General features: G+C 37.9%; 1 protein-coding gene and 1 long non-coding RNA gene across 4 annotated transcripts in view; one reads left to right on the forward strand and one right to left on the reverse strand.

Annotated features, from left to right (window-relative positions):
* The window catches only part of LOC148114073 (uncharacterized), a 228,296-nt gene that overhangs the window by 108,862 nt on the left and 102,531 nt on the right, over positions 1 to 16,903 (forward strand). The window lies entirely within an intron of this gene.
* Positions 330 to 16,903, reverse strand: part of KAT7 (lysine acetyltransferase 7) — a 33,646-nt gene continuing 17,072 nt past the window's right edge. For 2 of the 3 annotated variants that reach the window (XM_087892031.1, XM_034415463.3), the window contains 6 exons: positions 15,860 to 15,949; positions 14,240 to 14,380; positions 8,594 to 8,687; positions 5,766 to 5,912; positions 4,858 to 4,964; positions 330 to 3,310 (listed from right to left, as the gene is read on the reverse strand). In XM_087892031.1, coding sequence (XP_087748157.1) covers positions 3,209 to 3,310; positions 4,858 to 4,964; positions 5,766 to 5,912; positions 8,594 to 8,687; positions 14,240 to 14,380; positions 15,860 to 15,949 — 681 coding nt within the window. In that variant the 3' untranslated portion in view covers positions 330 to 3,208. The remainder of the gene's footprint in view (positions 3,311 to 4,857; positions 4,965 to 5,765; positions 5,913 to 8,593; positions 8,688 to 14,239; positions 14,381 to 15,859; positions 15,950 to 16,903) is intronic. The other variant, XM_087892032.1, reaches the window with a different exon arrangement.

Raw genomic sequence — 16,903 nt, forward strand, 5'->3', positions numbered from 1 at the left:
GTAGTCAACAACTGATCCATTCAGCAAACTACCAGTAAGGATTTTCTGATTTATTTCCTCAACTTTCCAACTGAAGTTTTAAGGAGCTTTCAAACCATGACTTCATATGCAAACTCTGTGCATGAAAACCAGCAATGAACCTTACCAAATGGTTTTCCTATTGGTCCCTTGAGTGCAATGTAGAATATTCAACAGAAGTAGAACAAATTAAAGAGGTGACTTAATCCATCCATTACATTGGTTCAAAGGGCAAGTAGTGGTCTAGAAAATCTTGCTTAGAGTTCAATTCCCCCCAAGTAATCCTTTCAGAATAATACTTGAGAAGAAAGTGAGAGCAGAGAACATGCTTTATTGAGAAGTTGATACACTGATAGCATATTCTAAAATATCCAGGAAAACAGTTTTGCTTCTGTACAAGAACAACCAGCCTCCCTTTGTCACAAAAAAGAGCATTACCCCATTTTTTGCAATAATCTAGAAGCTGAAAACAATTGCCAGACAATGTTCAGAAATAGAAATCCTGCAGACTAAGGATGGCAATAAAAAGGCAGAACCAAACACAAGAACCAACAGGTAAGGAATTCTTATCTAAAAATCCTTGGTGGAGATTGAAGAAGTCTATTTGTTTTTCTCAAGATGGGAGACAAAAGGACAATTTTTAAAGAAATATTCAGCTGAAAACAGATTGTATGTCATGCTACTATTGAAAATTGCATGCTAGGCAGGAGTGAAAGGCATATCTGTATGGATATCTGTATGGATATCCTCAGGATTTTTCATATATGTCACCTAACCTTACCATTAAAAGCCACACTCCTCCTTTTGTGGAAACTGCAATTAGAGTGCAGAACACACAAGCCCATTTTTCTGCAGCCCCCAAACAAACAAAACATACTGTCTCTTTGCAACCATACCAGGAAGAAAAACAAATCACTGCCTCTGTACAGGAAGCATTCTCAAGATGAAACCCAGGATGTAAATGTTCATACTTCAAGCTGGCTGAGCACAATCATCCGTTAATTTCCACTGCGGTTACTTTGATCTGCTGCATGTAAGTGTACTCCCTGTGCCAGGTTACTCTGTGTCTCATTTGGAAAATGGTTCCCATCTCAAATACTGGTATATTACTGCATAATATCATGCATATCCATAGCCAAAAGATCAGCCAGTAGAGCAACCCAATACAGCACAGAGACGGCAGAGACACAGTCCAGCAGCTGAGATATAACTTCACACCAATAATACAGGCAAAAAGAAGCCTTATAAAGACTATTGGTAGGGCAATTCGTTATGCATACATTGCTACCTATACTTAACTGGAACCGGTAGATAATAGTGTAGCAGACTAGCCAGAGTTTTCATCTTTTTCCTTATGTAATATAGGAAGATTGGGGTTTTAGAAATGGGCAAATTAAAATATTTGTATTTTAACTTATAAATAATTATCTTTCGGTAACCTTGTATAATAGACTTTATTTTCCATTTGTAAAACAATAAAGATTATTTCAAAAGTACCCATAACTACCCACCTGCCCTCAGTGGCTTCTGAGCCAACTCTCAACATTCTTTTATGGAGCAGCATAGCTGAAGCTGTCAATCTCCTTACAGACTGCTTGAAAAAAGAATAAGAAAATTATCAGACTAAGGCAGTCTCATTGGCAGGGAAAATCTGCAAATTGACAATGTAGGCCCAAAAAAATACAAGCCATCATGAAGACTACATTCATTCAGCTGCAGCGAATTGCCCTGAGGCCTGGCATTAGTATATCCAGCAGCTTCACAAATTGAATAATAAATCACAAAACTGCCAAATGTGTATAGCAATGTAGTGCAAAAGAGTAATTTGGCAAAAAGAGTAGTGTTCCCCCACCAGCTGATGAAATGTGTTTCTATGCATATTCCTTGGGCTTCAAGCATAGGAGCCTTGAAGTAGCTAATCCAAAATGATGAGGCATGCCAAATTAGAGAGATGATGCTATGCCAAGGCTCAAATGTTGATCTTGCAATTTTTTCCCTACAAAGTTAATTTAATTGACTCTTGAAATATATTGGCAGTCAGAGTCTATTCAAAAACTGCCATTAGGGTCATTTGTCCAAAATTATAGTGAGTGATGGCATCTTGACTTTCCATTTAGGCATGCAATCAAAACCATGTGGCATCTTTCCTGCCTGATATCTCCTCCTTGAGGATCTGACTATCCCAGCTACAAAATCCAATTCACAGAGCAATTCATTGCTTCTGATACCCTGTATCCAAAATTATAAAACCATTACTATTCTCAGAAACCAACGACAGTTTGGAGCTTCCTTGCCCATCAATTCTTTTTTTTTGGTGGACTGAAGTGGGAAAAATATTTTGATGACAATGTTGGAATACACAGGTGCCAAGATCAAGGAAGTTTTAGGTTCTGCAAATAAATGTGAGAAATTTGCACATCCAGAAGCAATTCAGGATTCCAGGAAGCACTGGATCATTTCTTACTTGTACCTTGTCAACATGTGGTTAGGAAATAAGTGTCACGGACATACATTTAGACTGTATATACACATGCAGCAGAATGGCAAGGAAATGTAGGGCAAATAGGATAGATTGGAGCATTTCAGAACACAGGCACAGGATTGCTGGGTTTTTTTTAGTGCTCCCTTATCTATTAAACATGTGGATGAATGCTAGTATAGAAATAGGAGTAATGAGAATGTCTGTCCCTTACCCCACTAGCTTTGCTTTGTTTTTAACAGAAAAATTTAAAATGGATGTTTCTCTGCCCCCATTGGTAAAATGAAGCAATATGATTCTTTCCATCACATTTGCAATTCCACTATATTGTACAGGTGGACTATATCTCAGAGGGCTAAACAGAAGTTATAAAACTAAAAATGTAAGAAGCAACCCTAGTTTTTGTGCTAGGAGCAAGTAACTGATGGAGGAGCAACTAAATCCTACTGTACTTTCTTGAGGCCATGTTAATATTGTCCAGAACTCTCATCTTTTCAATCTTGCCTCATAGACAAGGTGTCTGGTCAAAAATGTTCTATAAAAAGTAAAACACTGCAGAAATATCTGAAAGGGAAGAGATGGAACCAAGAGCAATCACATGTCCAAGATCTGGAAGGATGTTTCTAGTGCTGGGAAAAGAAAAAGTACCCACAGTGGTGATGATGGCAGCACATGAATGGGATGTTCGCACTTCTTGGAGAGACTGATTAATTAAGTGCCTTTGGGAGGGGTCCATTTCAAACAGCTGGGATCCATGATTTTATTGCTGTTGCACCTTTTGGCCTCTTTGGCTATCCATTCATCAATAAGATCCTGAGAAGAGTAAGAGAAAAAGAAAAAGAAAGGCAGATTAAAGGCTTGGGGAAATTTATCTGCAGAAGACATAACTATAACTAGTATTGACAGAAATTTCAAACTAAGAGAGCTAAAACGGTTTTGTTATTGCCCCTCTCCTTTGGCACAGTGTTCCACCTGAAGTCAAATCAGCACCAATCCTGCAGGTGTTTAAGAAAGCTCCGAAGAAGTAAATATTGCTTAGTCATCTGTAATTTAAGTGGTCTATATATACAAACAAACACATGCATGTCAGAAGGACAGTTTAATAGTGCTGCTTTCTTTGTGTAGGTCTAAAAAAAGTCCCCTGATTAATTAATTTTGAAAGAGTCCTATTTTCCAGTATTTTTGCTATAGGTAGAAAATTGATACATTATTTCAGGCTTACTGTTTTAGAGAGCAAAGCTGTAATAATTTAGTTGCATAAGAAGGAAATGTACTGAAGGAAAGCTTTAGAAAACGATGTGTTCACTTGTATTGATTTTGTCATAATTCATTTTTTCTGTTCCCATGGTCACCACAAATTTGGTGAAATGACCATTTTGTTCATAAGTCAGAATGCCTCATTTCTGGTATACTTAATTTTTTTTTTTAAAGTTCATCAGTATGATGGGGGAAGAGAAGGTACTTTGGTTGCTATTATTAGACTGTGACTCAGAATCCTGAGCAATTCTTCCAAATCACCTAGAGCTAGTTACAAAAATAAAACAAGATTTATCTTCTGCTCATTCTTGGTTGAGCCTGTGCAGACCAATTAATATTGCAGTCGTAAATATAAACAAAAAATATTGAAGAATTAATATTAACAAACACACTGAGACTTTCTTTTAGGATTGCTCTGTACCCATAAGCTATTAACAGGAGATAATTCCTTTCTACATAAATTCCAATTTATCTTGGAATTTAGTCCCCAGATATGCCACTCAAAGGTCAAGGACAATTCTCATCTTAAGAAAGAACATATGCCCTGTCCTAAATGAAGCATCCCAATGTTAGTTGGTACTATCTATATTTTATTTTCTCCATTTGTAGTGTCATGCCTCTCCTATTCATTATTTTATAATATTATTTCTTAATATGTATCTGTCTTGTTTTTTTAAGCAAACACAATAAATGGAACCAGTACCTAGCACAACCATAGGGAGTGAAAAATTTAAGGTATCAAAGGAGAAACAGGGACACTATGTAAATATCGTTTTCTTCGGCCATCCAAAAGTTCTATAAGCAATTAGTTTTGCTTTATAGAATGTTTACAGTGAGGATGGAATGGAAAGTTCTTTAGCTCTCTGGCACTGGAGAGCACTGGACACTCAACAATATTCAGACAGCTATGGTTCCCAGGAAAACTAAAGAAGAGTCCTGCAAGAGATTTCTGGGTTCAAATAATGCATACAGACTCCTGTTTTCCGATGCAGCATATCTAGGGCAGAGGAACAATCCCCCTCCCACAATTTTTTTTTAGAACATACAGTCAGTACCCACAAACTCCCCAAACAAAGATGCAAAACTGCAAGGCAAACTCTTACTTGTCTTTTTAGGACCAGGTGTTTGCCTTTCCAGTACTTGAGCATCTGAAGGGCTTGCAGAGTGCTAACAATGTCAACAGGATTGACAGCTGTCTCTTGGCTGATCTCTGGAATAAAGAGATACACGAGTCTATTATTAATGAAACAAATACATGGGATGATCTACTTTAAAAAATGCTGTTTCCTGCCCAGTCACACAAAGACTGGAAGCCAGAAAACAAGTTCCTGTGGCTTTGTAAAAGAACAGAATATATCATTCTCAGAATTTATAATCTTAAAGATAGACTGAAAGCATGCCCTTCAGAAGAGAGGGAAAAAGACTAAATGTTATTTTCTCCCGTCAAGGGTTAACTGCTTTCCATAACCCTTTGTTCATCCAGATGAATCACAAAAGCAGAATCAAGCAAATTTAACAGTTATGAGATACCATGTCTTCTCTGATACTGGAAGACAGAATAGAGATGAATTTTAAGCTTCTATTGTTTGGAGGCATCTCATATTTTTTCCTCCTACAGGAAGAAAAATAAATTGAAATAACTGGGCTGGAACTGTTTCAAAACATTTGTGTTTTGAAGCATTCATTTATTTATTCTCCATTTCGATTCCAGATTATTTTGGAATTCATTGGACAGGATAAAAAGTAAGGATAAGGAATGGGGAAGACAGCATCTAGGGAAAAGCAGCAATGAAAGATAAATGAGATATTATCAGACTTTTTAATCTCTGGACACCTTGACCGATTCCTCAATAGTTTCTTAAGTTTTATTCATTTTAAAATACCTCCTTTTTTGCAACATGGTAAGAAAGAGATTCACGGTAAAAGTAAATTGAGAAAAACTGCTCCATGTGGCCACAGTGAAGCAAGAGTTAGAATTTAAGGAAAGAGAGTGGAGAAAAGTAGAACCCACCTTTGATGGAGATTTCTTTGCCTTGGAAATTATGCAGATAACGGAGAAGAACCTCCTTCCAATAACTACGGTAGCTGATAAGTCCCAAGTCTGAGAGGGGCCTTTCTGGAGAACCAACTTTCTCTTCCACTTTGGAGAGTAAATAGCCTGTTTAGAAAGCACACACACATTTTTGCAAATTGCTCTTAGAGATATTTTTAGACTATTTTCACCAGTTCCATACATGGATTTGTAAGCCCCTTATTGGAGAGCTCAAGTACTTTGTGGTGGACAAACCTCTCCAAAATTCAAATTTCTTGAATTTAGTGCACATATGAAATAAAATGCAACTCCACAAGGCAAATTTTAAACTCGTTCAAAATGTAACATTGTCTGGGACAAGTTAGCAACCTCCTGTCTGAAATTCCCACATTGAGCCAAACCACCTACCCACGATACCAGACTGTACAGAAATTGCTATCCATCCTATCAAGATGTGAGTAAATATGCAAGACTGCACTAGAATATTCATTTTTGCTGAAATCAGATGCAAGACGGATGCTCTTTCATGTTATTAGTACTATAAATACTTGGCAGCAAATTAGAACTCTAATGCAGAATCTGCAACACAATATGGTAGTATATCCCTACTAAAAAGGAGTAAGAATTCTCCTTTGTAAATCTTTTGACAGATCAAAATGTTATACCTCAAATAGCTGAATCTCTGATATGATTTGGGATTGATGCAACCTACCTGACTAGATTTCTTTAAACCATACTTCTCATAGAAGATAGATGTTTAAGATATTGCTGCTAAAATTTCTAAGCAGTAGCTTTAGACCTTATTACAGGTAGCATTGTATAAATTTCTATCAGCTAAAATCTTTCTGGGTTATTTATTTATTGCTTTAGAAAGTTTAGATAGTTCTAGAGAATTCTTCGGCATACAAAAGATATGACCTTTAAAAACTGAGAGATGTCTCAGTTTGTTGTTATAGCAAATAATGATCTAGCAATTACTTGGGAGGGTGTTGTCATATTTTCTGGTACTCACCAGGTATGTGCAAAATATTTAAGTGCAGTGTTCTGAGTTGAAAATGGCAGGACAAAGTATTAAGTACCTATTAATTCCCATTGGTGCTAATGGGAAAAAAAGTATGAACAATAAAAATCAGGGGAACCTGATAGTACCTTTCAGAATAAGTTGCATTAACAAGAATAAGTATGCAACCAAAAGGTAGTTCATAAAAGCTTATGGCTTTCAATGAATATTTGTTCATTAGAAAAAGTGCTACCACAGTCCTCCTAATTTTTAGCTACTGTAGAGTAACACAACAGCCTCATACAATGTCTAATGTGAGCAAGTAGATATCTGTATCTTTTATTTTGGCTCAGTAACTCAAAGCTGTTATTTAAGTAATCAAAGATCAAATTTCTCTACTGAGATCTGATTCAATCTGACATTATTTCCATTTTATCTTGCAGATTTAATTTTTTTAAAATTCAAAAATGTCTTTCAAATCTCAGTGGCTTCCTAGTAGCAGGTAGCATGTGCTGCCACCACTTATTCTCATGGTGTTCAAAGTGAAAAACAAGGGAACAAGGAACTTTCTGGATCGGGACTCCCTACGCACAGTCACTTCCCGCCTGGACTACTGCAATGCTCTCTACATGGGGCTCCCCTTGGGGTGCACCTGGAGGCTCCAACTGGTCCAGAATGCGGCCGCACGGGGGATTATGGGAGCGACGGGGTGCTCCCGTGTGACACCTCTCCTGCGCAAGCTGCACTGGCTTCTGGTGGTCTTCCGGGTGCGCTTCAAGGTGTTGGTGACCACCTTTAAAGCGCTCCATGGCTTAGGGCTGGGGTATCTACGAGACCGCCTTCTGCCGCCAATAGCCTCCCACCGGCCAGTACGTTCGCACAGAGAGGGCCTCCTCAGAGTGCCATCGGCCAGACAGTGTCGGCTGGCGGCCCCCAGGGGGAGAGCCTTCTCTGTGGCGGCACCTGCACTCTGGAACGACCTACCCCCAGAGATACGCACGATACCAGACCTCCGGACTTTTCGTCGGGCCCTTAAACTCACTTATTTCATCTAGCTGGGCTGGCTTGATCCCATCCTTTCGGTTTTAATTTGTAATTGATTTTAATTGGACTGTTTTAAATTGTGGACCGAAATCATTTAATATCTTTTAAACTGTTTTTAAATTTTGTATGTTATATTTTACCTTGGCTGTTTACCGCCCTGAGTCCTGCTGGAGAAGGGTGGTATAAAAATCAAATAAATAAATAAATAATAAATAAATAGTGGCCAAAGTCCTCAAGCCATTTTGAATTCATGCAACAAACATGAAAGGTTCAAAGGTTTTAAGTGGGGCACTTTTATTTGGAGTTTGAAACAAAAAGGGAGAGTCCATTAGACTGTATGAGAAGCACTAGGTGGTTTAGGAAAGATGTATTAAGCGGCATCATGCTCTTTGGGGTAGGTGCGCAAGTAGACGGTGTGAATGCAGAGGAGATGGGGAAGTGGGGGTAGGCAGGGGAGATTTAAGCCAGCAACTTGCGGCCTTCCCTGCTGACTTTCTGGAATGCCAGCTGGGAAAGTTGCAAACTTAAGTGTGAATGGGCTGAATGGGTCCAGATTATGATCACATGATTGTAGGGCTGCTGGGATGGCTGGAACTCCAAGGACCAGTCATAACTACCCATTCATTCAGCATTGTTGTAACTTCAAATGGCTAGTGGACGAATGGTTATAGGTTGAGGACTACCTCTATATTTATTATTAGTTGTCACTGACTAATATTATTATCTACAGTACTGTCAACACATATATAAGTAATATACTTACTGAAATCGATAAGCATTTTGCCATAACCCTGCCTCATGTACTGAGGCATTGTCAGGATGCAAGAAACGTTATAGTTGAGAAATGAGTTCTTCTCCTAAAATTGAACAAAGTAGCATTTCAGGCTAGCGTTTCATAAGAATTATGTAAGCATATAGTTAATAACAAACTGGCTCAAATCTGAGCAAAACAATAAACAAATAAACAAAGATATTCCCAGTGAAGCAAATTTGTCCTGTCTACCCAAGAGCCATTAAGCCTTCATCTCCATTCTGTCTTGGTATGCCAAATAATGTTTTCTGGAATCTCAGCTTATAGTGAGAAAATTTTCTTGGTTTGGTTTGAATAACCATTCTCCAAAATACCCTTACTTTCAGAAGATTCTAGAATTCTGAGTATCCAGTTTCAAAATTCATTATTCTGCCTGTTAGGGATCCAAGTAACATACCCATAGCAAACAAAACTCAGAGACAAGTAAATTCCTCAAAGAATAAGTTTATTGGATATGTCATATTAGCACAGACTGGTGAAAACCAAACTGGTGAAAACTGAATATTCCCAGAGTTTTCACCTAGTTAAAAATAAAAGTTTGTCACTTTCCATAAACAACCAGTCACATGGCCCAATCAGGATACAGTCCAGTTGCTAGGTGACATCAGTCCCCTCCTTCTGAACACCTGCAGAAATCTCCTTGGTTCCCAAGAGAAAGTATTTTGTTATGACTATACTACCCCAACTATCTATTCCTTCCTCCTTGTCCCTCGGCTCCAGTGTGTCAGCACTGAAGTCTCAAAATGGCCTCAGTCAGGCCAGCTTCAGGGTTGACACTGTCCTTGCTTCAGTAGCCTTTACCAGTGATCCTTTGGCCCTATCTATTTAACACCGATACATTCACTAATGGGCTTGATGGCAATACCTTCTCCCTATTTTATCACTGAGCAGTTCTCTAGGAACCATACATGTAGCTTCTGATCTAAACAGCAGATATAGGGAGAAACATCTTAGAAGAGTAGTACGTTGCCCCAACAATTTAAACTAGTATAAGGCTTCCAAAATACTTAGAAACAGAACCAATAGCATACAGTCAGTTCATTTTGTGTGTATATGTGTAGTTGAAAACTAATTTAGGGTAACCAGATAGGCAAAAATATAATAATGTCAATAAAATCATGTGCAAAGCAAAATTTAAGTTTTGGAATCTTAATAGTCAATTTGCACAATTTTTGTCTTACATGAAATCCAGAACACCATTCTGAAAAATGACTTTCCATTACCAAACAAGGAGAAAATCCAAGCTGGCTTGCTTACATTGCATTCATCAACTCAAAAAGTATTTATAAATCAGTAATAAAATAATGACTGATAAGATATTCAGCACATCCTACAGTTTGCCTTCCCATGTCACAGAAGTATTTTATTTTTCCCCATGCTACTCTTAAGAATTTCAATACTCTTCAATCAACAATCCAGGGATGAAGATTTAGCTGGTATATTTATCAGACTAGATTATCAAACTCTTTAAAGGCAGCCTGCTAGATATCTTTCTTATGTAAAAGATCAGAAGAAAATTTATGAAACTTACCGTATTTTTCAGAGTATAAGACGTACCTTTTTCCCCCAAAAAAAGAGGGTAAAAATTTGGGTGCATCTTATACTCCAAATGTAGCCCCACCCAGCCTCGCAAATGGAGATTTCAGAGGCTGAAAGAAACCTCTGAAAGAAACGAGGCTTCAGAAAAAAAGCCTCTGAAAGGCTTTTATCTAAAATAATATGGCAAACAACAAAAGAAGAATCAGTAAAGGTTCTAACCAAATTATGTTAACAAATCTGGAGAATGACACAATAACTAACTGATCGGAAGAGGTTAATCTCCTTTCTTTGGTATTGGTATGTAGATTAACCTCTTCCGATCAGTTAGATAGTCCTTCAGAATAAAAGCTTCTGAAAGAAGCTTCAGAAAAAAAGCCTTTTTTTCTGAAGCTGTTTTGGAGGCTTTCAGAGGCAGAAAAAAAAGCAAGGCACAAAGCTCACAACCAAGGAACCTGTTGCTAAAATTCACCTTTGGGAACAGCTGATTGGGGGTATTCTGAGATGCGGATCCACCCACCAATCAGCTATTTTCTTATTTTCCTCCCCAAAAATTAAGGTGCATCTTATACTCCAGTGCATCTTATACTCCAAAAAATATGGTATGTCCCAAAGGACACCATCTACCAGAAAAAAACACACACCAATCGCTACTTAAACGCACAATCACATCACCACCCTGCACAGATCAACTCCGTAGCCAAGACTCTCATCTCCAGAACCAAATGCCTAGCCAACAAAGACCACCTGAAAACTGAATTACACACTCTCACAAACGTATTAATCTCTAACGGATTCCAAAGAAACACAATTACCAACCTAATCCAAAGGGAGACACCACTCAAGAACCGAGACACAGAACAGGACAATGGCATCGCCCTCCTCCCTTACATCAAAGGCATCACAGATAAAATCAGCAAAATTCTCCACAAACACAATATCAAGACAGCCTTCTGCACTGACCAAAAAATAGCCAACATCTTAAGAAACCCCAAAGACAAGATCCAGCTAGAAAACCAAGGAGTCTATGAAATACCATGCAAAATCTGCCCAGCCACACACATTGGACAAACTAATAGGAGAATAAATACACGCACTGCAGAACACAAGAACGCAATCAGAAAAGAAGAAAAAATTTCCTCCCTTTTCCAGCACCTTAAAACAACAGGACACGAAATTGACTTTGAAAGAACCAAATTAATCTCCAAAATTGAACACTTCAACAAGAGAATAATCATGGAAGCCATTGAAATAGAGAAACACCCCCATAACATGAATAAACGCGACGATACCTCTCGCTTACCGGACATCTGGAAACTAGCGCTAGTCAACAGAAGAGTCCCAGCCACGAAGATTAACACCGGACCCAAGATAACACATGACCCCACCACCAATCATCCTCACCAGATTCAAACCCAAATCCATCCCACAGACGAAATACAACCATCATCCAGAAGCCAGACCATGGTGGCATCACCAGCTGCTGCATCCCCCTCCGATCCCCACACAAAGCAAACTGACACACACCATGAACACATGGCAAGACCTCAAACTCGGAGCCAAACCAAAGCCCGGGATGTGGCATCACAACCATCTGCTCAGGACATTACATCAAATAACTCAGGATATCACAACACTAGAACTCAGGATCTTAACACACAGCCCATTACTCAGGTCGTTAAAACACAAAAGACTAATGGGCACACATCAAGGACCTCACCCACAGGATGTTACGAAACAGCTAACTAACCTGCAAACATCAACTCCATCAACCAATCAAGATGTAACAACACAGGCAACCAACCCGCTCACAGCAACAAAGCCAGCACCCCACATCTCCCCACCAGTATTTATAGAGACGGCAGCTCCGATCATGCTTTCCTCGCACAAGCACGAAGCCGAAGACACCAGCCTGAAGATGACGAGTGGGACCTCGTCGAAATGTCACCAAGATACTCTCAATCTTACATGAGAAAAGACTTGAATACACCAAAACTTGCATACCCCTACCTGTGAAAATCTTCAAAAACGAATATATATGTGTGTATGTATGTATATACACACACATACATATATAACATGTTATATAAATATAACATTTCTATATATATATAATATAAAATATTATATATATAATATTTAATAACAGATTTAATTTTTTTAATACACATGTTGCTTTCAATTCCATATACAAGCACACATATAAACTTTAACGTGCATTTTAAAAAATTACATATGAATCTACATCACACAGACCTCAAAGCTACTTTTCTCTGGATTTTTCTTTGGTGAAAAGAAAATCACGATGCCTAAACTAGAATGTGAAAACCTAGCAAGTTTTTTTTTTTCCTTAATTGTTATCACTAGGCTATTAGTTTGTTTCCAAATCTAGAATTTCTGAAGTATTACCTAATTGCTGTACATTTTCGTTTATACATTTAAAAGGTCAGACCTGGAACAAAGTAACATATTTTTCGGAATATAAGACGCACCTTCGTTTTGGGGAGGAAAATAAGAAAAAAGCTGATTGGTGGGTGGATCCGCCTCCCGGAATACCCCCAATCAGCTGTTCCCAGAGGTGAATTTTAGCAACAGGTTCATTGGTTGTGAGCTTTGTGCCTTGCTTTTTTTCCCAACCTCTGAAACTTCTGTAACTCCGCTTTAGAAAAAAAACTTTTTTCTGCCTCTGAAAGCCTCCGAAACAGAGCTTCAGAAAAAAAGGCTCTGTTCAGTCTCCTTTCTTTGGTATTGGTATTAACCTCTTCTGGTCTGTTGGCTATGGTGTCATTCTCCAGATTTGTTAACATAGTTTGGTTAGAACCTTTACTGATTCTTCTTTTGTTGCTTGCCATATTATTTTAGATAAAAGCCTTTCAGAGGCTTTTTTTCTGAACCCTCGTTTCTTTCAGAGGCTTCTTTCAGCCTCTGAAATCTCAGTTTGCGAGGCTGGGGGGGGGCTACATTTGGAGTATAAGATGCATCCAGATTTTCACCCTCTTTTTGGGGGGGAAAAGGTGCGTCTTATACTCCGAAAAATATGGCAGTCAGTTTAAAAAGAGGCAAAATTCAAGCAGTTAACATGTAAAGGGATAGAGAAGTTTAATTAGTTTTCAAAAAAAGTCAAAGGATCTAATGAAGAAGAAACTATGATAGTACTGAATGGATAACTTTTCATCTGGTAAAAATATGTATGTTAAGATTTGGGTTTTGCTCCATATTTTCTATTTGAGACAGTGAATGATTTTGTTTTCTTTTACATTATTGTTGTTACTTCCTGTTTTCAGGATTAGTAGTAGTAGGCAGGCAAAACAATAAATAGACACAAATGAAGAGAAACCACATCCTTTATAATTCAGCAGCTTTTCATCCTATTTATAATAAACATTAAAAATATTTTCAAGAAAATTTAATCGACATATTTATCGTTGTCTAAAGAAATTACTTTTCCATTTTATATAAATATACTTTCATAACCAAACCAAGTTACACATACAGGTATTCCTTGATTTACAACCGTTTAACTGCAGTTGTAAATTCAAAGCTACAAAGGCAGAAAAAGTGACTTATGACCCTTCCTCAAAAATTACAACTGTCACATGACACCCCCCCCAGTCATGTGACTGAAATTTGGATATTTGGTAACTGACTCACATTTACAAGTCATATGATCATGGGTTGCAACTTTCCCAGCCAAAGTCAATTGGTAAAATGTGAAATGGTCATGAAATCAGGCCTGGTGCCATGATAATTCAATGGCCACATCATGAGCAATTGAAATTCTGGCCCCAGTTGTGGTCATAAATCAAGGACTACCTGTAACAAAATTTATGATGTAATAAAAGTGACTCTACATTTGAAAAATTATATACTCCCCCCCCCCCCCTTAATAGCCTGGAAATTTCAGTCCTAACTTGAGCAAATGTTTCCTTTAGCAAGTTCTCTACCGCTAAGCGTCCTTGTTTCCAAATGTTGAGCTAGGGCAATGTAGGCATCATCACACTGTTTTGATGCGCAAAAGCCCTGCTGGTGGATTAGATCCCATGTATAGTAATTATTACTGACCTTGGAAAAATAGCCTATTAGGTGGCATCCTGTGTTATCGGCTTCTGTCATGACATAGAAAAGAAATGGTTCGACATCATAATACAAAGTCTTATGGTCCAAGAAGAGTTTTGCCAGGAGGCACAAATTTTGGCAATATATCTGGAAAAAATTAGAAAGGGAATCAAGATATTAATACAAGATTGATTAGTAGGAGGTGATCTAGCCTCCCACCGACCAGTACGCTCCCCCAGAGAGGGGCTCCTCAGGGTGCCATCGGCCAAACAATGCTGGCTGGCGGCCCCCAGGGGGAGAGCCTTCTTTGTGGGGGCACCTACCCTCTGGAACGAGATACGGTGGATCCCGGATCTGTGCACTTTAGGGCGCACTTTCCGCCCTAAAGACGTTTCTGTTTCATCAAGCTGGGCTGACCTGACCTAACTTTTTAAAATTGTTTTAATTTTAAATTATTAAATTATGGGTTTTAATATAGGGATGTTTTAACTGTGGGCCAAATTAATTTAATAGGATTTTAATATTGTTTTAAATTTTGTATTTTTTGTATTTTATCTGCTGGCTGTTCACCGCCCCGAGTCCTTCGGGAGAAGGGCGGTATACAAATATAATAAACATAAACAATATAATAATAAACATAAACATCTACCCTCCTAGTACTTATCACAAGATAGTCCATAGAAACTAAACAACAAAAAAAAAATCTATGGATAACCAATAGGTAGAGCTTTTTTAGTATTCCAAAGAAGATTATTGCAGATCAAACAATAGTGAGCCAAAATTAACACACACCCTCCAAAAAATTTGGTTAATACTTGGCGAGCAGCAGTTTCAAATATCTATTGTCCCAGAATTGTGCTGTTAACAGTAGAGAACAGCTGCACAACCTGAAAAAGATGTAGGTAATTTAAGGATTTGCTTAGGTGTTATGCGGATGACCCCAAAGGCGCAGAAGTTCCTTTTTAGCTTTGAAACAATAAACAAAAACATGAACCCGTATCTGCAATGAATTGATACAATCCAATCACCTTATCTACATATCTAATTCTGCTCCAAACCTTTATAAGCAGCAGCATCGAGTGACTATGGAGATTCTCAATTATTGGGGGCATGGTTCTCCCAAGTGCTTTTTCAAAAGGCAACTGCACTTACTTGTTTTTCGTTGAAGATGTTTCACTTCTCATCCAAGAAGCTTCTTCAGGTCTGATTGAAGGAATGGAAGAATTTATATTCCTTACAGACAACTGGTCATTTGGAAGATGGGTCAAAGAGGCCATCTATGTCAAAACTGAACAGCCCTCTGTCAACAGAGGGGGAGGGATACGACATCATCCATCTCCAGTCTAATACAACACAGTTGTCTGAAAGGAATATAATCTTCCATTCCCTGCCATCCAGTCAGAGTTGAAGAAGCTTCTTGGATGAAAAACGAAATGACTTCAAAGAAAAACAACAAAGTCCAGTTACCTCTTGAAAAAGCACTTTTGGGATCAGCATGAGGTGAGATGTTTCAGGGTGATTAGCAACAGTGATGAAAAATTTCTAACAAAGCCACCCATATGGCCTACAAATAGAATACACGCACAGGTTCTCTTCCTTCCTGAAATCCACTCCATTAACAGTTACCTTGTTCTTTTTCCCATCTACTTCAAATACTGAGATTGAACCTTTGCGGTAAATTTCATCCCCTGGAGGATGCTTCCAGACACATTTTGCCTATGGAGAGTGATAAACAAGCATTACTGTCATAATTGATTTCCAAATATACCACTGAATAGGAAAAATAATTGCTTTGGATTCAGAAGCAATGAGGCCTCTATTCAGAAAAAATGAACCTGATATTTGGTATAGACCAATGAGCTCTGATTAAGAATAGGTAAACTGTTTAGAAGTAGTTTATCATATGAAACTAATTAAAAGAAAGCATACATAGCTACAACTATGTAAGCAATATTACATTACATGTAATAAAACTAAATATAAAAGGTGTATTTACATTACATATCTCTAATAACAATTGTAAATTGTAAAATTCAAATCTTTCACTAGACAATAATCCAGCCTTTTTTAGGTTCTATTCATTCTACAGAAGGCTTTTAATTTATATTACATGGGCCTTTTGAAAAATGTTTCCTTCCTTCCTTCTAATCAGACAAAACAGGTCTGCTAAAAATTTCCACCACAATAAAACTCATTTTAATATGAGCAGATCATTCTAACAATGTTCATATATACATTTACAGGCAAAGAATACTTTCAGTGCTCAACAAGAAATAACTTATTACCATGCCTGGCTCAGAATAGGCAGAATTTGAAAAAGAAAATTACAGAGATCTCTAATATTTGGATTCTAATAATTGATTTTGAAAGACCAAGTTAGAGACAGATTGTCATGGAGAAAATCTATGTGTCAACACCAACTTCATTATACATAATCAATCAATGACTGCACCTGAGTTTAAGGTGATGATAAACAGATAGTGCTTCTAAGCTTGTATAACTCAACAAGAGATTTGGCCTCCCTCCCCTTTGTCATAATCATTACACGTTCTATCCCAGTTATGACTGACAGCCATATTGGAAGTCGAATGTGAAACTGTTTGGAAGGAGAAAGGTGTTCTTCTCTAAAGCAATAAGGTAATCACAATTAAGTACTAAAAAAAAGAGGTC

This window comes from Pantherophis guttatus, chromosome 4 (assembly GCF_059756535.1).
Source record: "Pantherophis guttatus breed Tessera chromosome 4, ASM5975653v1, whole genome shotgun sequence".
Classification (NCBI taxonomy): domain Eukaryota; kingdom Metazoa; phylum Chordata; class Lepidosauria; order Squamata; family Colubridae; genus Pantherophis; species Pantherophis guttatus.